We start from the raw sequence: 25,460 nt of genomic DNA on the forward strand, positions 1-25,460 counted from the left end.
CTTTACGAGATTATTTACAACCAGCGGGGGTGAGTACGCCCTCATGCATGATTTTTCCTAAAAATACAGGACATATGGACATCAAGCCAGTGGTTATCCAACTCCTTCCTAAGTTCCATGAGCTTGAATCTGAAGAACCATATCTACATTTGAAAGAGTTTGATGAGATCATAACTACTTTATATTTTCAAAATATGTCTGAAGACACAGTCAGGCTGAAACTCTTTCCTTTTTCCTTGAAGGAGAAGGCTAAGACATGGTCACATTCATTGCGTCTTAGATCCATTGGCACATAGAATGATATGCAGATGGAATTTATAAAGAAATTTTTTCCACATCATAAAACGATTACCCTTAGAAAAGCAATCATGAACTTCACTCAAAAGGAGGATGAAACATTTTACCAATGTTGGGAAAGGTTCAAGGATTTGGTCAGTTTATGCCCACAACACGGCTTTGAAACGTGGCGCATTACAAATTTTTTCTATGATGGACTGACATCTTCCATGCGCCAAATGGTTGAGACAATGTGTAATGGAGAATTCATTAATAAAAATGTTGACAAGGTATGGGATTACCTCGATAGTCTTGCTGAAAAAATACAATCATGGGACTATTACTCAAAATCGAACACCACGTCTAGGCCGACTCAATCTAAGGAGAAAGGTGGATTGTATCTCTTGAAAGAAGAGGATGATCTCAAGTATAAAGTAACTATGCTCATAAGAAAAGTTGAGGCCATGGAAGGAAAGAATGATAAGGTTAATGAAAGTGTTTGCGGCATCTGTGATTGCAACATTCATACAACTGAAAATTGTCCTACGATACCTGCCTTTCGAGAAGTGTTGAATGAACAATCCAATGCCGTAAATACTTATCAAAGACCTTTCAATGGACCAACCTCTAATATATACAATTCTGGTTAGAAAAATTATCCAAACTTTAGTTGGAGAAATGGACAAACTGCTACCCCTCAAGGTTTCTTCAATCAAAATCCAAATCAGGGGAAACCTCAAGAAGAACCGGTTCAAAATTCCATGCAAGAGCTGACCCAAGCAATGCGAGACTTTATGCAAAAGATGGATTCACGTATGACGGTTATAGAAAAGGGGATGCTTCTTTCACAACCGCTCCCCAATCCTAAACCGCAATACGAGATAAGTGATCCCGGCTCTTCAAATCAAATGGGGCACGCTAAATCCATCACCATTCTTAGGAGTGGGAAGATCATTGATAAAATCCTTCCGGTTAGGCCTGAAAATCCTCAAGAACCAGAAGAGGATAACAACACAAAAATTAGAACCAGAACTTCTAGAAAAGCCAGTTGCTCCATTTCCCCAATGGTTGGTCGCACCAAAACCTCTCTCTAACTCTCAGGATATCCTAGAGGTGTTGAAACAAGTGAAAGTCAACATTCATCTATTTGTTGTCGTAAAACAGATACCTTCATATGCCAAATTCCTGAAAGACTTATGCACGACCAAACGACGACAGAATATTCAAAAGAAGATCTTCTTGATCGAGAAAGTGAGTGCCATTCTAAAGCAAGACGTGCCACAGCAATTCAAAGATCCTAGTAGCTTAACCATATCATGTGTAATCGGGAATCATCGAATTGATCATGCACTTCTTGACTTAGGAGCGAGCGTCAATTTGATTCCCTACTCGGTATACAAACAGTTAGGTTTGGGTGAATTAAAACCCACCCTAACCACACTACAACTTGCTGATCGCTCTGTTAGTATACCGAGAGAGAAAATTGAGGATGTGTTGGTCCAAGTTAATAGATTTTACTACCCTGTAGATTTTATCATCCTGGACACCGAACCCATCAATAACATGAGCACTTAGATTCCCGTCATTCTTGGTCGCCCATTCCTTGCCACTTCAAACGCAATTATCAATTGCAGGAATGGTGTCATGACTATGTCTTTTGGGAATATGACATTGGAGTTAAACATCTTTTTCAATAATGGCAGAAACTTAGAGGATGATGACGATTCCCACGACATTAATATGATTGACTCTTTAGTGGAAGATACGACACCTCTGACCTTATCCTCTGACCCTCTAGAGATGTGCCTGGCCCACCATCATAATTTTAATGATGACATGATTAGGGAGACGTGTGTCTTACTTGATACTGCATCGGTACTTGAAGTTAACCGGTGGAGGCCACAATTTGAAGAGTTGCTCCAAACTGATATAGTGCCTCTACCGTCTAACCTTAAGCCACCGAAGCTTGACCTAAAACCTTTGCCCTCTGATTTAAAATGTCTATTTAGGTTAAGATGAGACATACCCGGTGGTGATCTCTGCCCACCTTGAGAAAGAACAAGTGAGTATGCTTATATCTACTCTCATTGAGTATAAGGGAGCCCTTGGATAGACGATAGCGGACCTTAAGGGAATCGACCCATCGATTTGTACTCACCGCATATATCTCGAGGATAATATGAAGACCGCTCGGCAATCACAACGTAGACTAAATCCAAACATGAAGGAAGTGGTTAAGGCCGAGGTTCTTAAACTATTGGATGTGGGTATCATATACCCCATATCCGATAGTCAATGGGTGAGTCCAACTTAGGTGGTTCCTAAGAAGTTCGGGATCACCATCGTAGCCAATGCCAATAATGAACTCGTGCCGACCAGAGTTACTACTGGGTGAAGAATGTGCATTGACTAAAGGAAGTTGAATCCCGTCACAAGGAAGGATTACTTTCCTTTGCCCTTCATCGATCAAATCTTGGAAAGGCTAGCTGGTCATTCCTACTATTGCTTCCTTGATGGGTATTCGGGATACAATCAGATTAAAATTGCCCTTGAGGACTATGAAAAGACTACATTTACATGTCCCTATGGCACCTTTGCCTACATAAGGATGCCATTCGGGTTAGCTAATGCCCCTGCCACCTTTCAGCGATGTATGATGAGTATCTTTTCTGATATGGTGGGGAAATATCTAGAGGTCTTCATGGACGATTTCTCTGTTTTCGGTTCATCTTTCAGCAAATGCTTAGAGCTTAAATGTGTGTTGAGAAGATGTGAAGAAAAGAATTTGGTACTTAATTGGGAGAAGTGCCATTTCATGGTTCAGAAGGGAATTGTCCTTGGGCATATCATCTCGTCTAAGGGAATCGAGGTAGATAAGGCAAAAATCGATCTTATCTCTAACCTACCTGTACCCAAGAATATCAGAGATGTGCGATCCTTCTTAGGACACGCAGGGTTTTATAGACGATTCATAAAGGACTTTAGTCTTCTCTCTCGTCCCTTATGTAATCTTCTACAAAAGGATGCACCATACGAGTGGACTGAGCAATGCCAGGAAGCTTTCACCAAGTTTAAGGGCATATTAACCACTGCACCTATCATGTAGCCACCCGATTGTAGCCTTCCTTTTGAGCTTATGTGCGACGCTTCTGATTATACTCTTGGAGTGGTTCTAGGCCAGAGAAAAGATAAGAGGCCCTACATCATTCATTATACAAGTAGAACTTTAAATTCTGCCCAAGTGAACTACTCGACTACGGAAAAGGAACTCCTAGCCGTAGTGTTCACTTTGGATAAATTTAGGTCCTACTTGATCGGATCCAAGATTATTATCTACACAGATCATGCGGCACTTAAGTATCTTCTTTCTAAGAATGATTCTAAGCCCCGTTTGATACGATGGATCCTTCTACTCCAAGAATTTGATTTGAAAATTAAAGATAAAAAGGGAGTAGAGAACGTAGTGGCCGATCATCTGTCTGCCTTAATACCTCTGATTCTCCTGAGGCGACCCATATCAATGACATGTTCCTTGATAAACAACTGTTCAGAGTCTCCCATTCGCCTTGGTTCGTTGATATTGCCAATATCTTGCCACAGGTTCCATACCGACGCATTAGACTGCACAAGATAAGAAGAAATTCTTTATCAAGGTGCACAACTTTTTCTAGGACGATCCATATTTATTCAAATGTTGCACAGACCAAATTCTAAGGAGATGTGTGCCAGATGACGAGTATCAGAGTGCCGTCTCCTTCTGTCATTCACAGGCCTGTGGTGGTCAATTTTCTGCTAAAAAGACCACGACCAAGATTTTACAGTGTGACTTTTATTGGCCCACTGTGTTCAGGGACACTCATGAGTTTTGCAAGGCTTGTGAGCGTTGTCAAAAATTGGGAGCATTGTCTCGTCGAAATATGATGCCTTTGAATCCCATCCTTATCATAGAAGCATTTGACTATTGGGGCATCGATTTCATGGGACCATTCCCCCAATCATTTGGAAATTTGTATATTTTGTTCGCCGTAGATTATGTCACTAAATTGGTCGAAGCAATTCCGTGCCGAAATAATGACCATCGCACGGTCATTAAATTCTTAAAAGAGACATCCTTTCGCGGTTCGGGACACCTCGAGCCATCATTAGTGATGAGGCCTCACACTTTTGTAATAGACCATTCGAGAGCTTAATGAAGAAATACGGTATCTCTCATAAGGTGAGCACCTCATACCATCCACAGATAACTGGACAAGCTGAGATTTTCAATAGGGAGATCAAATATATCCTAGAGAAAACGGTTAACCCTGATCATAAGGATTGGTCAATCCAATTAACCGATGCCTTATGGGCATACCGTACTGCTTTTAAAACCCCTATTGGAACGTCTCCCTTTAGACTTGTTTATGGGAAAGCTTGTCACTTGCCTGTGGAGTTGGAACATAAAGCGTACTAGGCGATCAAAAATCTGAATTTTAATCTGGAAAATGCTGGCTCGCTATGTAAACTTCAATTAAATGAACTTGAAGAAATCCGGAACGATGTGTACGAGAACTTGAGAATCTACAAGGACAGGATGAAGGTGTTTCATGATCAACATATTCTACGAAAATCATTCACGCCAGGTCAGAAAGTCCTTTTGTATGACTCTCGACTTCATCTCTTTCCGGGTAAGCTTCGATCTCGTTGGACCGGCCCTTACATTGTTGTTATTGCTTATCCGCATGGGGCCGTTGAGATAAGAGATCCCGACAATAGCAATGAGTTTAAAGTAAATGGACATTGATTAAAACCATTTGTCGAGAAATTTGATTCAGAGGACATGTCCATGCCTCTGACTGCTCCTGTTTACCAGAATTGATCTCTTAGTCTGATGGAGGTATAGGTAGGTTTATCGCTTTCATAGGACTAGGACAGTTTGCTTTATTTGTCTGGCTGAAGACGGTAAACTTAGTGCTCCTGGGAGGCAACCCAGCCTTTTACTTTATTTTATTTTAGTTAGTTAGTTCAAATGTTTGTGGGTAACATTGCTGCAAACCCTCACGAGACTACAGCTCGTCCGCTAGGGGCAACCTAAGGGTTTAAAGGCTTGTTGCAGAAGCTAAATGTAATCGAGAGCACTTGCGAAAGTGGTGTAGGTAGGATTTTATTTTTATTATTTTTGTCTTACTTCTGTTGGTTTCTCTCTTGCTAACTCGCTTCCATGCTAAGATCCTTGTTGAAAAGTCTCTTGATTTCTTCCTCCAGGTACTATCTTCCCATCACTTCTCATTTACTTTTGTTGTCCCATGTGCATTGCATGCTCATATCTTTTATATTGAGGACAATGTAGATTTTAGGTTGGGGGGAGATTAGGTTATCTGATCAGTGTTTTCTTGGTCTTGAGCAAAAATTGTGAAAATTTTTAAAATTTTTTAGAAATTCTTGTGAATTCGAAGTGATTTTGATAGCCATCTAGGGCACTTAGAATTTCAAGATATGTGATGTTGGTAATCTATGACTCTTGGATTCAGTATCTGGTAAATTTCACAGTTAAGTTTAAATTGTTAATCCATTATTAGAAGTTATAAACATTAATTGAGTCATGAATTCACATGTCACATCTCGCTTTCACATTAAGGTTTCAGTTTGATATTGAAGGGTTAACTTAGTAATCAATAAAGCATGTAAGGAACCTGCTTGAAATTTGCCCATCATGATCAATTAAAGAAAAAGAAAAAAAAAACAGATACCTTTGAAAAGGGTTGGGCAAATAATCTTCACCATAGGTTTGCTCCCTATAGGTGTAAATTTAATTCCCCATGGTTGACATTTAGAAAAAGTTAGGTGACAAGTTTTCACCATAGGTTTGCTCCCTATAGGTAAGGACTTGATTCCCCTCCTTGGTGTTCCTTTTAATAGAAAATCAAAGGCTGAAAGAAAGAAAAATGATCTATGAGGCACGTTTTAATTTAGGTTTTGGGTGTCCTGAATGCTCTTGTGGTTACCAATGATATCATGAAATAATGAATTAAATCTTAATGTTAATAAGCCGAGATTACACTATACACCCATGGAACTCAATGTTTAGAATTTTTCTAATTGATGGATTAATACTTTGAACTTGACCATGAAATTTACTGTGCGCTCGAGTCCAGGAGATAGTAATGCCCAACATTCATGAGTCTTAGAATTCTCGTATCTGGATTATTTTGCAAAATTCACTCGAGTACATAGAAATTGTCTTGTAGTTCTCAACTTATTTTTCGCATATTTTGCTCGGGACTAGCAAGATGCTGGTTGGGGGTTGTGTTGAGGGTCAAATATTGCATATTAGACCCCAGTTATTACCTGGATCTACAAGCATAATACTGTTTAATGGTTGATTTAATCATGTTTGTGATGGAGAGTGTACTTACGAGCTTAGACTAACAAAGGATGATAAAGCATAGATTTAATGCTGATGACACCAAAGGCAAGGGACGGACTTCAGGGGACCAAGATCGACGGAATTACACACCAGGGATCCGCGAAAATTGAGAAACTGAAGCTCAAGCAGCCTGAAAGTCAGCCAAAATGCAAGATCACTGGGTTTCTATCATCTGTTCGGCTCGAAACTTCATACATGGCTCGAGGACCAAAAACTAAACGTACACGTCAAATTTCAGCCATTGGATCCCTGGTATTTGAAAATGCTTTAATTTTGTTCTCAACGCCTTAAATGGAGTGACATATCAAATGGACAGAGCGGATGTCTCAAGAAAATCACAGCGGACCCTACATGTACAGTGCGTGTACATAGTGTACACGCACCGGACGTGCACCAGACGGTCAGCCCGGTCAAAGATGGGCTGACCTGTCTTCTTCTTACGCAGGGACAGCGGATGGACGCTGTCTGTCCGTTTTTGGCTAGTGGGCTCTACTCATCATCTGGTTCGATGATCTGAACCGTCCATTACATCAAGGGGGTAGCTACAACCCTCATCAAGCTCGCCTTTTGGTCCCATGCACGTGTACACATGTGAATTGTTAGAGAACGCAGGATGAACAGCAGAAGAAAAATAGCAGTGGACTGCATCAAAACTCGACAAAAAAACCAGTCCATTCTGACCAAAATTTTGAGAGGAATCTGATTAACGGGGTGGATTTCATCAAAAGCATCACTGCGGGGCCCACCGAACACGTCAGCACGATGATGTGCGAATAGCGTGCGTCCGTGAAAACTAAAATTTTCGGGGAGTTGCATGGCCCAAATCACGATATTTTCAACGATCTGAACCGTTCATCATGTAGAGGACCCAAGAAAGTCCCAAGGGACGGTGTTTCTTTAGAATTTGAGCGAGGAAAGTGGCGATTTTTGAAGCTTCGAACTTGGCTGCGAAAAGGCTTTCGCTGCGTGTGCGATAGCTTTCCAAATCCGATTTCCACCACTCCAACCACTCTAGCAGCTATAAAAAGAGTTCCAAAACGTGGAGCAGGGCATTGAATCTGGAGGGAAGCTAAGCTTTTTGGATGTGGAAGAGAGAGAGTAGAAGATTTGTTTCCTTTCCTTTTCTTTTCATTTTCTTTCTTCTTTTTGTTTAATAGAGATTTAGCCTAATCATGTTTAGATCAGGCTAAACCTCTTAGCTAGGGCTAAGAGGTGAAGCTTGTAGTCTGATGGGGGAATCTTTCGCTTGTACTTTTTGTTTATACTGAACTGATGTGGATTTTAGTTTATTAATGGGAATATTTTTAGTTTTTAATGGTCTATTGTGACTGAAATTACAATGGGTCTGCGATAGCTTTAAGCATATTCCTATCCTTTTTTTATGTTTATGACGTCAGGAAGCCCTGTTGTTCACTATCCTCTCCTGAGCATGGTCGGATGACGGTACCCTTCCTAACCTTCATAGCATGTTGATTGGTTAGTAATTAGTTTAATTCTGTTGTTTACTCTGTCTCATGGGCATGGTCTGGTGATGGAATCTATTTTAATTCATATACCTTTCATCTCTTTAAAATTATATCAGAGGAAGTTTAGTTTAATTTCCATGATTCTTGAAGCAGGCATAAGATCTCCCTGATCTCTACAAGTGGATCTTCTGAATCCCTAGTTTCTTATCTCTGATTTCTCTTAAGTTTTACATAATTATTTCACAATTATTCCCTAAATTCCATTCGATTTAGATTTCATCTTAGTCTAGTTCTATTTCTACCTAGTTTCAGGTAATGTACAAGTATCAGTCCCTTGGGATTCGACCTCGGTCTCACCAAGTTTATTACTACATCACAACCCTGCACTTGGGGAGTGAACAATACTCCCTACATAATATGCATCCATATAGATTACAAGGTTTTACTCATAATTTTTAAAAGCCAAGACATAGTCTGTCATACCTCATATGTAATGAAGTAACCATTTCATTATTTTCCAATGTTAATTGTCAGGATTTGACACACGTATCTACTCATAACACTAGCGACATGTGAAATATCCGGTCTTGTACAGACTATGACATACATAAGACTACCAACCACTCTCGAGTAGGGCACATGAGACATATAACACTTTCTTCATCTGACGTAGAGCATAACTTCAAAGAAAGTCGAAAGTAAGCAGCATGATGTGTACTAACCAGTTTTTCCATTTCTAATCTAAACTTGACTAAGACTTTCTCAAGATATTCATCCTGAGACAACCATAGTATACTCGTTTCCCTATCTTTGTGTTTGTTGTTGTTAAGAATATTCTTTATAGCCTTCAGATATTTCATCTCAAATGTCCTGTATAATTGAGCATTCAATATGTTGATTTCAAATATGCTATGACTTATGATAAGCATATCATCAACATACAACACCAGAATAATGAATTCTCCTTCACTCAGTGTTCTAAAATAGACACAATAAATGAATTTACTTTTAATAAACTACTGACTAAACATGAAATGATCAAATTTCTTAAACTACTGTCTAAGTGACTGTTTTAAGTCGTACAACGACCTCTTTAACTCACAGACTAAATTCTTCTTTCATTATACCTCAAACCCTACATGTTGCTTCATGTAGATCTTCTCTTCTAGTTCTCCATGTTGAAACACAGTCTTTACATTTAACTGTTCTAGTACCATATTGTATTGGACAATCAAAGCTAATAAAATTTAATAGATATTTGCTTTACTACTGGCGCGGATATCTCACTGAGGTTAACACTCTCCTTCTAAGCATAACCTTTCGCTACCAATCTAGCCTTTTACCTATCCAGTTTCTTCCGGTAAATCCATCGAACAGGCAACTCTATCAGCTCATATGTTTCATTTTTATATAGAGAGTCCATCTCATCATTCATCGCTGCTATCCACTTTTCTGCATCTTTATTTCCTAGAGCTTCCTGGAAAGTAGACGGATCCCCCTCATATATAATGAGAGAAAATGCAACGTTTTCAATCATCCCTGTATTTCACTGGTAACCTACAACCCCTTTGTGGATTTATCCAGACAAATGGGTGCTCCACTTGTTCTTGTAGCTCTACCTGTGACTCAAGTTTTTTGAGGGGGTGTTTGTTTTCTTATTTACGGATGGAAATATAAGTAAATAAATAATCATTATTTTCCATATGAAATACATGACAACTGCCTATGCACAGTGACCTTTGATTTGACTTGACACTAATACCAAGGAAAAAGGGCCCACCATAATATATGTGTATGATATAAGCCGTCCATTCATTTTAACAGCTAATTTTAGGGCATGAACTGAAAATCGAGGCAAATCTAAAGTGCAAGTGGACCACAACATAAGAAATGGGGGGATTAAACACCGACCATTAAAAACTTCTTGTAGGCCATAGGAGTTTTCCATCAAGTTGATATTTGTGTTTTCCCTTCATTTTTGTCTGTGTGATCATATGAACGGGTTGGATCACAAATACACATGAGTGTGGGACTCACGGATGACTTCACATTTCAACAATGGACATCAATATCCCCTTGTTTGTTGCGGTGTGGTCCACTTGAGCTTATAATCTACCTATTTTTATTTTTTTTTGGCACAAGCCCTAAAATAATTTGATAAAATAGATAGACGGCGTGGATAGATTACATACATCATGGCGGGACCCATAAAATTCACTCACTCGTTTCCACCTTTTTTTTTTAAGAAAGTAAATTCCAAAAATCGACGTGTAATTATCCTTTCTTTTTCCCCTATTCCAAACAATGGGAATAGGTTACAATTACCTATTTACTACCATTTACAGTGGTAAATAGGAAAACAAACACGCCCCAAGTGTTTTACCCTTGTTTGTTTCAACATTAATAACAAAAATTTTCACTTCTTTGTGCTCATCCTTTTAGAACAAAGAACCTTTATCAAACTTAATGTCTTGACTAAATTTGATTTTCCTTGAAACCCGACCATAGAATTAATAACCTTGCACCCTATCACCATAACTGATAAAAGTACACTTCTTAGCCATTTGGTCTAGTTTATCTCTTTCAACTGACAGTACATGAGAGTAAGCTATCACAACCAAATATCCGCAGCCTTGAGTAATCAACCACCTGACCACTCTATACTTCTAATAAAATTTTGCAATCTATAGTTGTAGAGAGAAATCAATTTACTACATAGCAAACTGTAGAGATGACTTCAACCCATAGCTCATTGCACAACCCATGAATACTCAATATAGATAAGGCCTTTTCCAAAAGAATCTAATTCATACGTTCATCCACACAATTCTGCTCTGGTATATGCCTCGCTATCCTCTCACTCTTACAACATTGATTAAATTTCCATTAATTGAAGTAAATTCTTCATCGTTATATGTTCTCAGAAATTTTACTTTCTACCCTGTTTGATTTTCAACCATTGCCTTATATGTCTTAAAAGTGGTGAAAACATTATATTTATGTTTTAGAAAATAAATCATTCATTCCTAGAGAAGTCGTCAGTGAATGTAACAAAAATGAGGATCCTCTTCTAGAAATAACAGGCGAAGACCCCCACACATTTGAATGCACATAATCCAGCTGACATTTACTAATATTGTTTCTGGATTTAAAGCATAACCTTGATTATTTCCCTTATATGCAATGCTCATATATGTTATTGATCTTTTTGAAGATATGGAGACGTTCAATGTGGCGGACCGTTACAAGTATCATGAACTGAATCTGATGAATAACTCGGAGACGAGTTCATTCGAAATGGAGGGGATTGATGTAGAATGGGTCGCAGAGTCGTTCATGGATAAGATGGATCAAAAAAAAGAAGCCAGGAAGGATCGAACACTAGGCATAGTTCGACAAATCTGGTTGACAGGTCGAGATTCCACCTGAAGTTTCAGGTTGCTTGCTGGTTAATTTCTGCCGGGTTGACAAGTCAAAAATCAGAAAATTTCTAGTTTAAATCTCTGGATGCTTTTTTGTTGTTTCGACCTGTCGACGACAGGTCAATGGACGTAAGAAATTTGCGCAATTTTCTGATTTTATTTTCTAGTTTAATTATAACTCATTGATTACATTTTAAAGATTTATTTGGGATTATTAAAAGGTGTTAAACTCATTTTTTTATAATCATTTATCAATTAAAACTTTTTAGAAATTCTATTTCTTATCATGGATTCTAGATTTTCTCGTGGACACGAGCACCCTATAAATTCAAGGTATTTATTAATGGGGGAAGATGATGATCTACCTCATCACGTCCTTCCCTATGTCATCAACTTAGAGGAAGATCATCATCTTCATAGGTATTCCCCCTTTATATAGACAACAAAATTTAGAGGCACTTATTTAAAACGTAAGAAACTAAGTTTCAAACATACATACCTATGTAAGAGGGGAGCCGATGTTTCTAGTATTAAAAAGCATCCATGCATACACATTTCCCGCATACGGCATCCATGGCCTCAGCATGTGTAACATGAGATATGATCATCATTTGTGGTTGGATAAAACTGATATTGGGGTTTATAAATAGGTAGGATGACAAATAAACATCATGGTAGGCCCTAGGAAGGGTTTCAACATTGGATATATGTCATGTAATCCAGTTGAGCTTTGGATCTGCCTCATTTATGGGCTCATGCCTCAAAATGAACTGGCAAAATGGATGGATAACATCGATAAATAGGCAATCCACGTCCAATTTTAATGGCCCCAACTGTTCCATGGCATAATCCACCAGCATTCCAGATTGGCCTAATTTTTGCCCTTCAGCAAAACATAGAGTAGCACATGTGATGACTGACAGAATCTTACATGTATAAAGTCGTTCCTTCCATGATAGCGTAGGCCACACCCCCAAATGCCTACGAGAAATTAGTATAGTCTACTTTTAAAGAACTGATCATCCATTTCCCATGAATTTCTTCCCACTGCATGGCATCTGGAGGGAGAGAGTTACGCCGCAATGTACTTACGAGAACCACGCTAGTGGTGTCCAAATTAAACAAGTATTAACCATTTGATTAGTGTCTTTAAATATGGATGCTAAAGATCATTTACACACATAAAAAAAAATAAAAAAAAAAGATTTAAGCACCAACTTGATCCATTTATTTGTTAGGACCGTCATGGATTGCTTATGATTGTAAAGAACCAGTGGCATGGAAAAAGGATGGCTATTGAAAATAATGCCAAATCAACGTTGATTGGAGCATCTGGGAAGTGTGATTTTTGCATCGTAACCCATGACATGTGTTTTGAACTTGGACAGTTTGGATTTATGGATCGGACTGTCCAAGTCAACCAATGCAACTAGGAGCACAATAACTTATAATGCTCTGCCGGCACCTGTGCATCTCTCTTTTAATTTAGAGGCAAGCAAGTCCCTTTCTTGCTTTTGATGGTAAATTTTGTGTTTAGCCGATCGATCTAGTCCTTATGCAAGAAACTAAAGAAATTAATGTGGAGCCGGCTATGGCCAAAAGATGAACATGGTTACCGTTGAAAGATTCAACTGTGAAGAGAGTGGCGGGGTCCACATGCTGATGAATGGCTGTTGGCTGCCTTCCCAGAAACGTCCACGTCACTAGGGGTGGCAATGGGTTGGGTCGGCTGTGGGTCAACTAGCCTGATCAGTTCTGGGCCGGCTTAATTAACAACTCAAAAACTTGACTCCACTTGATATTTGGTTCGGCCCGGTTGTTTCGAAGACTCAAAGAGTCTTTGCTTATATATATATATATGTGTGTGTGTGTGTGTGGTTCTATGTGTCAAGCCCGTGGGAACTTCCCATGAGGTCGAGCTGTGTGGGCCCCACCGTGATGTGTGTCTAACATCAACCCCATCAGTCAGATGCACCATTCCATGGTGGGCTTCGGGCTCAAAAATGAAGTCAATTGATGACTTTTGTGGGCCATACCACATGCAAAAGTTGAGAGGGGATACCCTCCCATTAAAACATTCATAATCATTTGTTGGGCCCATCGAGGTGTGGTTTACAAATCCAGCCCATCCATTATGTGTGTCCCACTTAGATGAGGGGTTAGACCAAGTTTTAGATGCATCCAAATTTTAGGTGGGCCCCACCAAGTGCTTTTTATATGTTTTAGGCATGTCTTCACATGATTATGGATGATACTATATAGCCCACCTGAGTTCTGTATACGACTGATTTTTGGGATAACCCATCATTTAAATGGGACCCATCAAATGCATGGTGTTGATATTCGACACGCATCACGGTGGGGCCCACATAGCTCGACCTCATGGGAAGTTCCCATGAGCTCTACGGCATAGAACCATTTCCCTTACACACACACGCACGTGTGTGTGTGTGTGTGTGTGTGTGTGTGTGTGTGTGTGTGTGTACACTCAGCTGTTCACCAGTTTGCACGGAACTTATGTGAACTGTTTGGAGAACTCATTGTACATGATGTGACTCCAAAATTTGAACGGTCCACGTGAAGCAGCACCTCATGAAACCCCTAGGCCCAATTTTTACTTTGATCCAAAACTTTGGTGGGCCATGAAAAATGAAAATAGTTTCCTCTCTTGATTTGCATTTCTTTTTGCTATGGCCCACCAAAATTTTAGACCAGGGTGAAAATTTGTCCCTTGGGATTTCATGGGATTCGACATCAAATGGACCATTTGGATTAGACGCCCATGACACACGTGTGCAAATGTGCGCACATGCATAGGTGCGCAAGTGAGCATGACTATATATATGTGTGTGCGCGCGCGTGGGGGAAAAGGTTCTATGCTGTCGAGCTCATGGGAACTTCCCATGAGGTCAAGTTATGTGGGCCCATCGTGATGCGTGTTGAACATCTACCCCATCAGTCATATGCATCATTCATGGTTGGCATAGGGCTTCAAAATCAAGTCAATCCATGACTTGTGTGGGCCACTCCACATACAAAAGTTGAGAGGGGTTTCTCTCCATTAAAACATTCATAATCATTTGTTGAGCCCGCCGAGATGTGGTTTACAAATCTAGATCATCTATTTTGTGTGCCCCACTTGGATGAGGGGTTAGACCAAGTTCCAGATGCATCCAAATTTCAGGTGGGCCCCACCAAGTGTTTTTATATGTTTAGGCATGTCTTCAAATGATTTTAGATGGTATGGCCCACCTGAGTTTTGTGTACAGCTGATTTTTGGGATATCCCATAATTTAAAGGGGACCCATCAAATGCACGATGTTGATGTTTGACACACAATTGTATGCCCAACTAGTTGGTGAGTGGGACTTAATGATTATGTATGTATGCCATCCCACCCTTTTACCATTGTACCCAACTATCAGGCTAATCAAATCATTAGATGGGACCTATATATATATAAACACTAGAGGTTTTTGTATAATTGTTCATTGTTTGCTATGATGTGGTCTACTTGATTGTTGGATTGACCTATTTTTTGGGCATCCCATTTTTCATGGTAGGAATACCTTGGCATATGGATGTTTTATAAATACCAGGGTGCACTTCGCATACAATTAGTTGGAGGTACTACTAGTTTTGTTTGAGCATCTCTATTATAAACATTTTAAAATTGTTATACATGTATACAATGTAAAAATGTTGGAAATGATAAGCGAAAGAAAGGTTCTTAAGTTGTTGGTCAGAGTGTTGGTATTGCCACTTGACGTTTTTCTTTTTGTAACTTATTTCTTACTCTTTTTTCTGTTAATAATGCTTGGCAAATGAGTGAGTTGCTTTGAGTCCAGCAGACCATGTTAGTGGGTTGACCTAGACGAGTCATGGCAAGTCGAGGCGAGGCCGAGTGAGACTTACAACTGAATTTCACAATGCCAAGTCAACTGAGTTTGAGATCTATGCTTTGTGAGGAGGTTTGGGCCAAGCTAAATGGGTAGTGGGTCCGGCTTGGGTAAAATACAACCCATTTAAGTATATGGGTCAAGCTAGGGTTTCACACTATGGAATTGGACCTGCTGAAACAAATTAATATTATTATTTTTAAATTTTTTTTTTTTTTTAGGGTTAGCTTGTTAGTACACACCCATGTCAGTACACACACTCCATGTTAGCCACCCCCGCTAGGGATCGATACCAAGACCTCAAGTGTTGAAACGAGGTATCTCCACTCAGTCTGCCAGTTGAGCTTGGATCTGGGTGTCCGAAACAAATTAATATACAATAAATACAGATACACACATTGTATGTATATTTTTAGTTATTCACTAATTTGGCAGAGCTAGATTTTAGCTCCATATTTCATTCTAAAAACCATGTGCAGTCATGCTGGTTTGGTGGGGGCTGTTGAGTCCATCCCAATTAAACATAAATGGCTTGGGTTGGGTTTGGGCTGGCAAATTTTGGCCCATCTGATTTGGGCTCATGTTGACCGCAGCCCATGAACTGATATAATATTGTCATCCTCCACACCAGCATGAATAATTAATTGAAGGTAATTGAGTATCTGATTGATACGTTTGTTGTTTGTAATTGTTTTCTAGCCCTGAGTGTGCAATGCTACCGGTGCACCTCAAGACTATAAGAACATAGATAATCCAACCATTGATCTGGTTTGCAAATTTATTCATGGGTCACCATCAAAAGCTTATGGAGAGTGGATACTGCCAACCTTTCCAACACGGGGGTCTTTTCATACAACTGCAGGTCTCTTCGACCTACTAATGGGATGGTTATGATCAATTGATCACAATGGCTCGTGTCCAAAACCAAAATTTGAAGGTCAGAATCATGAATGAAGAGTGATTATACGTCCAGGTCAGGATGATCAATATTCCCATATGTGTGTGTGTGTGTGTGTGGGGGGGGGGGGTGAGATCAATCTAAGGATGTAATCACCCAACTCGGAATCGGTAGTGACCCCTCCCCTAACGAGATCTCTGTACTCGTTGGTGCTGTGGGCCCACTTATATGTATTTTATCCGCTCCGAATCAAAAAATGAGGCAGATCCGAATCTCAGGTGGACCACACAACAGTAAACAATGGTGATTGAACGCCCACCATTAAAAACTAAGCTGGGAAAATTGATGGACGGCATGGATAAAACACATACATCATGGTGAGTCCCCAGAGGTTTTACAGCACCGACCAATACCAATCTGGGTACTCGAGGGGTCACTACCGATCAGGGAGTAAAAGCCGGCCACCACACGACAGCCGGTCACTAGTGTATATAATACCCCTTACGGTCTCTACACATCCCAACTCCCCAAACCAATGGCTCTCCTCTCTCCAAAAATCTTCTCATTTTCTACCTTCTTTTTCTCAATCCTTTTCTTCTCTTCTGTCTTTGCCGGTAACAATAACCAGACATTCTCAACCCAACAATGCATACATGAACACTTCTCTGCATTGCTCCACCTGAAGAATGGCTTTTACTTCTCTGATAAAGCCTTCACTAACCTCTCCTCATGGAATTCAAACAATACCGATTGCTGCTTCTGGGAAGGCATCACGTGCGATGGAGCTACTGGTCACGTGGTCAGCTTTGACCTCAGCGAGTTCTTTATCTCGGGTCGGGTTGATTTTGAAAGCCTCTTCCGTCTTCAGAGCCTACAGAGGCTCAACCTCGCTTTCAATGAATTTGATGCCTCTCCAATTCCTTCTGGGTTCGAGCAACTCACCAGTCTGACCCATCTCAACCTTGGTTCTTTGCATTTTTATGGTCAAATCCCGCTGGAAATCTCCAACTTGACCAGTTTGGTTTCTCTCGATCTTTCTTACAATCATCATTCTGCCAATGATTCCATAAATGTACCCCTGAAACTCGAAAACCCAAACATCAGAACTCTCGTCCAAAACCTGTCGAGTCTGAGAGAACTCCATCTGGACAATGTAAACATCTCAGCACAGGGAAGCGAGTGGGGCCAGGCATTATTCATGTCACTTCCTCGTCTCCGGCAGTTGACCTTACAATATTGTGGTCTTTCAGGCTCCATCCATTCTTCTCTTTCCCGACTCCGTTTCCTATCTCAACTCGACCTCAGTGCAAATGACCTGTCAGGATCATTGCCATCCTTCCATGTGAATCTCACCAAGTTAGAGTACTTGGATCTTTCATTCAATAGTTTCAGCGGCCCAATTCCTTCTTCGTATGGAAACGAGCTTCTTAATCTCAAAGAGATCATGTTACTAGTTAATTTTCTCAATGGGACCATTCCAGCATCATTGTTTTCAATCCCAACGTTACAAATGCTGGATCTCAGCAAGAATGAGCTAGGTGGTCGGCTTGATGTGATCCACAATGCATCTTCTACACAGTTGGAGCACATTTATTTGGGTAACAACAACTTGCAGGGAATGGTACCGAGCTTTATCTTTAAACTTCCGAAGCTTAGAACCATTTCCCTTCTTTCCAACAATTTCAGTGGTGTTGTGGAGCTAGGCTTATTTCAAAATCTCAAGAACCTCTCGCTTCTCGATCTTTCAGATAACAACCTATTTATCAAAGACAGCAATGATAATTCTACCATTTTCTCCTTTTCCCAAATCAGATATCTATCCATGCGTTCTTGCAATGTTAGCAAATTTCCAAATTTCTTACGAAATCAAGAGCAAATGGTACATCTAGACCTTTCCAACAATAGAATCAATGGTGGAATACCCAAATGGATATGGAATGTTGGGAATAAGACTTTATACTACTTAAATCTTTCTCACAATGCTCTGCAGGGAATAGAACCACCATTTCTCCATGTTTCGTTCACTGACCAGGCTGTTCTCGACCTTAGTTCCAACATGCTAGAAGGCTCACTTCCGTCCGTGCCACCCTCCTCCTCTTTCTTCTCTTTTTCCAACAATAGACTTAGTGGTGAAATCCCAATGTCAATTTGCGACATGACATCTCTTGAAGTCCTCAATCTATCCAAAAACCAGTTAACTGGTTGGATTCCACAATGTCTAAGTGAAATCACTGATAGCCTCAATGTGCTGAACCTCCGAGGAAATGCTTTTTCCGGCACCTTGCTTCAAACATTTAAAGAGAGTTGCAATCTGCAAACACTTGATCTTAGTGAGAATCAATTAGAAGGCCAAGTGCCAAGGTCTTTGGCTAATTGCACAATGTTGGAGGTATTAAACCTTGGAAACAACCAAATAAATGACACCTTCCCTACATGGGTAGAAGCTTTGTCCCACTTGCGCATTCTTGTCTTGAAATCCAACAAATTTTATGGCCCCATTACACTTGCACAAACAAATCTGAGCTTCCCAATGTTGCAAATCATTGACCTCTCTTCTAATTGTTTCATGGGTGGCTTGCCATCAAATATGTTTTAGAGCTGGAAGACAATGATGGAGGAGGACCAATCTCAATCTCCGTTCCTCCGTAGAATGGTACCTTTAGGTATGCAGTACTACTACCAAGACACGGTGACAGTTACAATCAAAGGACAAGAAAGGGAACTGACAAAGATCCTAACCACCTGCACATCAATTGATCTCTCAAACAACTATTTTCAGGGGGATATTCTAGAATCTATAGGGATTCTTAAGTCCCTTCGACTGCTCAATATGTCACACAACAGTTTCATAGGCCGAATTCCAACATCACTTGAGAACCTTATGGTGCTTGAGTCGTTGGATCTCTCACAGAACAACATCTCAGGTGAGATTCCTTGGCAGATGACAAAGCTAACATTCCTCTCGGTGTTGAACCTTTCACAAAACCATCTCATGGGAAGCATACCGCAAATTAAACAATTTCTTACATTCACAAATGAGTCATTCCAAGGGAATGCAGGATTATGTGGACCTCCATTATCGAGAAAATGCATTGCACCACCGCCAAATGTGCCGACCTTTGAAGATGCAACTTTAGAACCAGACTGGGAATTCTTGTGGATAGGATTTGGAGTCGGATATGGAGCAGGAATGGGAGTTCTTTTTTGGACTCTAACACTATGGATGAAAGGTAGAACCGAATTCTATAAGTTTATAGATGGGATGCTTTTAACAAAATTTCCCTCAGTGTTTGCTGTAAAGCGACGATGATATATAAGATTCTTGAAGTTATGGGAAGGGTGAACAATCTCAAGGAAATTGAGGTGTGTAAGGAAGAGGTGAAGAAATTGTCGTTGTTCCATAGTTTTTTTGGTTGTTGTTGTTGTTGTTGTTGTTGTGATTGTAGTATGATCCCCTGATGTTGTTTCTGTTATGTCGTTTTAATTTGGAAAGTTTAAGGTGCAAGGCATCATCCATATTGATGCTTCTGCCACTTGGGGCGCGGATTGTTGTTGTTGTTGTTGTTGTTGTGATTGTAGTATGATCCCCTGATGTTGTTTCTGTTATGTCGTTTTAATTTGGAAAGTTTAAGGTGCAAGGCATCATCCATATTGATGCTTCTGCCACTTGGGGCGCGGATTGTTGTTGTTGTTGTTGTTGTTGTGATTGTAGTATGATCCCCTGATGTTGTTTCTGTTATGTCGTTTTAATTTGGAAAGTTTAAGGTGCAAGGCATCATCCATATTGATGCTTCTGCCACTTGGGGCGCGGATTGCATACTCACACTGCCGCTTGCTGCTAGATGGTGCTCTGTGGGCCCACAATGATTTATGTATTTTATCCACACCGTCCATCCATTTTGGATCATTAATTTAGGACATGAACCCAAAAATGAGGCAGATCCAAATCTCAGTTGGACCGCACCACAGGAAAACAGTGGTAATTGAACACCCTCCATTATGGGTCACACTTAGATTTGGATATGCATGAAAGCCCATTCCATGTTATAGATCCATAATGGGCCAGGACTGGTCACGCAGGCCCGCCTGATTACTTGAAAATCCAGGCCAAACATGACCTCAGTCTGGGCGGGTGAAAGCCTTAACTACCAATATTTTGAACCGGAAGGATCCTTTATATGGTGGGCTGTAAATGGCCCTGGTGTGCCTTTCGCTTTTGGGCTTGGCCCTATTTTCGATCTTTCTTTGGCTGAAAAACTAGGCCGGAGGGCAAATGTGGGCCTAGGTTTTAAGCCCGCTTATTAATTGGGCTTGAGCTGTGCATATTATTTTAGTGTCCGTCAGCCAGGCCAGGCATTCTTATAAATGTCATGAATGGTTGGGTACACCTAACGAACGTCATAGATCTTGGACAGAAGAGGGTGGCCATTACATAATCATCATGAGTTGGCCACGTGCCTGTTTGTTTTGGCCCGTCACAGACTGTGCTAGGCCTGGGCCTGGATTTCACCCGTGAGCTTGAGTTGGAGTAACTCAGCTTGTCCAAACCTGGCCCATTTACAGCCATATGTATATCTAAGTACACCCATATTACGGCACACATACCATGGATTGAATGTGTAGACGGTCCAACGATCAATCTAGACTGTCCATCCGGTGATAAAGTAGCACTCATCTCATTGATTGAATGAGTGTAGGACCACTGATCCCCAGAAATTGGAGCACCCATAATCCGGTGATAAAGTAGCACTCATCAATCAATCTTGATACCTATCATCTGATCATCACAACTGGGGCCTTTAATTCAAAGCTCTTTATCACCAGACGTCCGAAGAAATGGGATATGACTCATTATGAGAAACATGTACCACTCGGGTGCATGCTTGTGTTTATAGATTCCATGGACTTGAGAGCTTGCATCAAAATGAGGGAGTAAAATGGAGATGATGGAGGATCACATGTACCTACCTCAGAGGACTCCACCAGCTCCAAAAACAATGGTAGAAACACGCTCTCAGTCACCGAGAACTACATCTTGCCCGTTGAAGAACGGCGAAGATCATCTGATCTCCATTCTCCTTCTGTGATCCCTCTCAGTCACCGAAAACTACATCTTGCCCGTTGAAAATCTGCTACTGTTGCAAAATTGCGTAGGCCTGTTGGGACTATGGTTTCTTTCGGGTAAAACACACGAGATGTTTTGTACACGTGGATGGTCTAATGCAGGAGATTTCTTTGGCATGGTCCATCTATGGTAAAGCTGACACAGGGAGGGACGTAATAAGGTCGAGCACCATCTTCCTCAGGAGATATCTACTCCTTGATTGAGAGAGTCAAAGCTTCCTTGAATCCTTGAATCCACCGGGATAAAAGTAGAAATAATTTTTAATAAAATATTCAAAATAAATTGATTGATAATATAAAGGAAAATGAAATTACAATCCTTTAAATAATGAGCTCTAATCCAGGACACAGTTTTTGACTCAAACATCTAAAAACATTACTTACTATAAATAGTAAACCTACTATTTATAGACGGCCTCCATTCCTACTACACTTCTTGATTTTCCACTAAAAATAGTAAGTGTCCAATTGTGCCCAACCACGTTATTCTCCTAATTTTTTAAAACCTTTTTATGTTGGGCACAACTTATACAACTCAAAGGATCAAAAGTTATACTTGAACTAAAATTTACTATTTATAGTAAAAATGAAAATAAATTGGACTTTTGACTGTCGATCTGATGGAATCCCACAAATCTGGCATTAGCAACCTGTCATAGTGGGGTTGGTTGGATAAAGTAGCTTCTCCTGCCCCAAAATCATATATGATATGTTGAAAAACTCATCTGGGTTAGCAAGATACGATTATTTTAAGATTGCGATGGTCCAAATCATTTCTGCCTCTTATCAGCCCTTCTCTGGTCCATCTTTGATATGAAAGTGTTTGCGACCCACTCTACATCAAAAGCCCTTCGGATAGCTGAACCATGGACACTACTTATACAGATTTAAGGCTCAAGTCATCAAACATTTCCTCTGACAAGGTAGAAGTAGAAAGATGTGAATACGAGGAGACCAGAGCCCTCGTAGGCCATTAATATAGTTGGAACTGAGATGGTTTGTATGGAATATTAAAGGTGCACATCGAACTGGTGAACTGTGGAACCGGATCGGAACTGACCAAACGGTCCTGTTTGGTCCGATTCTAGAGTGCACCATTTCTGGTTCAGTTCCAAAAATTAAAGAACCATTTAGTTCTGTTTGGTTCCGGTTTGGGGGTATGTAGAACTGAACCGAACCGTGGAACCGAACCGTGGAACCGAACCTGGAACCGTGATTTTACAATATATTTTAGTTGTATATTTGACTCATGATTTATGGTTTATAATGCACCATTTGCTTGTTTTCATAAATGTATTTTTTCACACTATATACAATATCTAAACCATTCATCAAGTGGATCACAACACGAATGAACATGGGCTAAATTATAAAATAGAACGTGCAATTGGGCCGGATTATAAAAAGTCCAGAACCGTGGAATCGATCCGGAACTGAACTGGTTTTCACAGTCTGGTTCTGGTTCGGTTATAGGGTGCTAACGGTCAAGTTCCGGTTCTGAAAATCCTGAAACTGTAAGGAACGGTTCGGTTTTGGTTTCACCCCAGAATCGAACCGAACTGAACCGTGTGCACCCCTGGAATATATCTTATTGGTGAGAGAGGAGTCATCGGGTTGGTGGTGATTCCCTGGGCTGATGACCCTGGACTACTATCCAGTCAACGATTCTACTTAACTAGTTTTGCAGATTTGAGACTGAGTCGCATAGCAACTCTATCCAAGAGTTCAGTCTACCGAATTTATGGAGTCTTTGCATGAGTAGCTAGAGTCAAGGAAACTGATGTAGGACGTACATGGTTTCTTTCAGTGATTCATCTTATCTCCATTCTCCTAATGTGATCCCTCTCATAGACTTGAGCCTCCTTGATGGCCCTTCAAAACCTGCTACCGTTGCAAAAATGCGTAGGCCTGTTAGGACTATGGTTTCTTCCAGGTAAAACACGTGAGACATTTTTAACACGTGGATGGTCCGATGTAGGAAATTCCTTGGGCATGGTCCATCTATGTTAAAGCCCATCAGATCAATGGTCTAGATAGCTAAACCATGAGCCCCACTTTTGCAGATTCAAGGCTCAGGTTGTAACCACCCTAAATTTTTGTACCCTTAGAATTGAGGTTAGTACAGAAATAAGTCAATAGCTGAATAATAAGTTGTTTGTGGACCATCAATGGTGTTAAATCTAATCTGAACCATTTATACCTTAGATTCTACGATGGTGATTGGACAAATCAGAAATGATCCCAACCATTTATGCTTAATCCGGGATAGATTTAACTTTTTATCCGGGGAGTATGGATGGATCTGACCATTTGATGGCCATAAAGATGAAATTATAGAATCATACATATCATACTTGAATTACAGTTTGGAAGTATAGATGGACCAGATCTAAGTGATCTATTGACTCATTCATAAATTGGGGACTTTGTGTTGTCTATAGATGACTCAGATCTGTCCCATATGATCAATGGATCATTTAAAACAAGATGAATTAAGAAAAATAAGAAATTAAAAAGTTATAAATTTCAGATCATGTAGAAAATTCCAATAGGGTCGGTTCGATCGGTCGAGCGATCATTTTGACTGGTAAAAAACAATCCAATTAGTCTAGCAAGTAAATTCCACAAATTAGAATGTGTATAATAGGTCGATATGGCAATTTGACCGATCGAAGGGTATTTCGACCGATTGAAGTAGTTTCAACCGATTGAAAGGGACAAAAAGTGTGTTGTGATTTTTTATTTTTGGATTTAATTTAGCTAATCAAAGTAGGTTTCGATCAAACCTCGACTGATTGAAGGTAGTGTCGACTGATCGGTTTGACTGGTCGACAATACACTAGAATATTATGTTTGTTTAGAACTTTGACATTTTGTCATGCGATGTAAATTAGAAATGATCATTGATCATTTAGAGATTATGGGATGGTCAGAGCGCTTTGGTAAGTCAAGTGGACCCCACATGGAAAGATGACTAATATGTCGGTTGAATTCTCTGTGTGGGCAGCCCTTAGCTAATGAATATATTAACCAGAAGTGAACTAATCAAATAGGTTTAGGTAGATGCAAATAGTGAGCTAATTGAGCAATGTAATTAGGTAATTGCTAACCGATTGATCTCGAGGTAACATATTGGAATACATATTATCAGATTTTAGGTGAGTGATCACAACATGTTTCCTCTTCGTTGTGATTAATATAGTTGTTTGATTGACTGCTTTGTTAATTGTGTTTCTTTGTATTGAGTGATTTGTTGAATTTGCTTAGAATTAAAATGCTATATACTGCTATATATCTGACAATTGTTAATATGATGCATTAGTCATTCTCATGCATTCATGTCATGCATTGCATAACTGCATTGAATACCTGTGAGCACTCCCAGGATGATCTATAGGTACTAACAGTGCCGGGTGACCTACGGGGCCATCCTTAGATGCCCACAATATGTGAAAGCCTACCAAGATGGTGGAAGCCTACCCTAGAAGGGGAGATCGGGTTGATGGAATCCAATTCAAGCAAGTGGACCAATCAACCCACTTGATGCATCTATACATATCATGACATTCATGCATTCCTATTTTAATTATAATGTGTAGGAACCATGATGGGTTCACTCATTGGCCTGACCAGCTGACATTATATTGATAGAAAAACCATACAGATTTGGTAAACGATTAAACGGTTGGTCAATTTTAGGGCAATAAGGTGAACTAGTGGATGATTCATATGTGAAATGACCCCATCTTGATGAAGACAAGTTGAATGTGTTAAACATATCTAGTGAATTGTTCTTAATTATGTTTTTGAGCCAATTTTAGTTGAAAAGTTGAGAAGTTTTAAATATTTTACGATATTCTTAGTCAATGGTTTAATAAAACCCCCAATGGGTAGGATTTACAAGTTGCAGGAAAATAGTTTCTAGGATACGACGAGCCTGTGTATGGTTCTTTGTTCAGCAAGCATGAA

The 25,460-nt window shown here is 40.0% G+C and overlaps 2 protein-coding genes and 1 non-coding gene across 3 annotated transcripts; 2 read left to right on the forward strand and 1 right to left on the reverse strand.

The window, feature by feature from the left end:
* Nucleotides 1-350: 350 nt before the first annotated feature.
* On the reverse strand, nucleotides 351-457 carry LOC131257093 (small nucleolar RNA R71). The gene has a single exon (XR_009177113.1). It is a non-coding gene; the product is annotated as a small nucleolar RNA R71 (small nucleolar RNA).
* A 16,445-nt stretch (nucleotides 458-16,902) lies between these two features.
* On the forward strand, nucleotides 16,903-18,963 carry LOC131255143 (receptor-like protein 7). Its single transcript, XM_058255840.1, has one exon. It carries the CDS (start codon nucleotides 16,903-16,905, stop codon nucleotides 18,961-18,963), a length of 2,061 nt encoding a protein of 686 aa, XP_058111823.1.
* Nucleotides 18,964-18,978: 15 nt separating this feature from the next.
* On the forward strand, nucleotides 18,979-19,677 carry LOC131255144 (receptor-like protein 9DC3). The gene has a single exon (XM_058255841.1). It carries the CDS (start codon nucleotides 18,979-18,981, stop codon nucleotides 19,675-19,677), a length of 699 nt encoding a protein of 232 aa, XP_058111824.1.
* Nucleotides 19,678-25,460: the final 5,783 nt, after the last annotated feature.

This window comes from Magnolia sinica, chromosome 9 (assembly GCF_029962835.1).
Source record: "Magnolia sinica isolate HGM2019 chromosome 9, MsV1, whole genome shotgun sequence".
NCBI classification, from domain to species: Eukaryota; Viridiplantae; Streptophyta; class Magnoliopsida; order Magnoliales; family Magnoliaceae; genus Magnolia; species Magnolia sinica.

Excerpts from the sequence above, each read along its gene's own strand:
- LOC131255144 (XM_058255841.1), top strand. The coding sequence starts at position 18,979 with ATGGAGGAGGACCAATCTCAATCTCCGTTCCTCCGTAGAATGGTACCT.
- LOC131255143 (XM_058255840.1), top strand. The coding sequence starts at position 16,903 with ATGGCTCTCCTCTCTCCAAAAATCTTCTCATTTTCTACCTTCTTTTTC.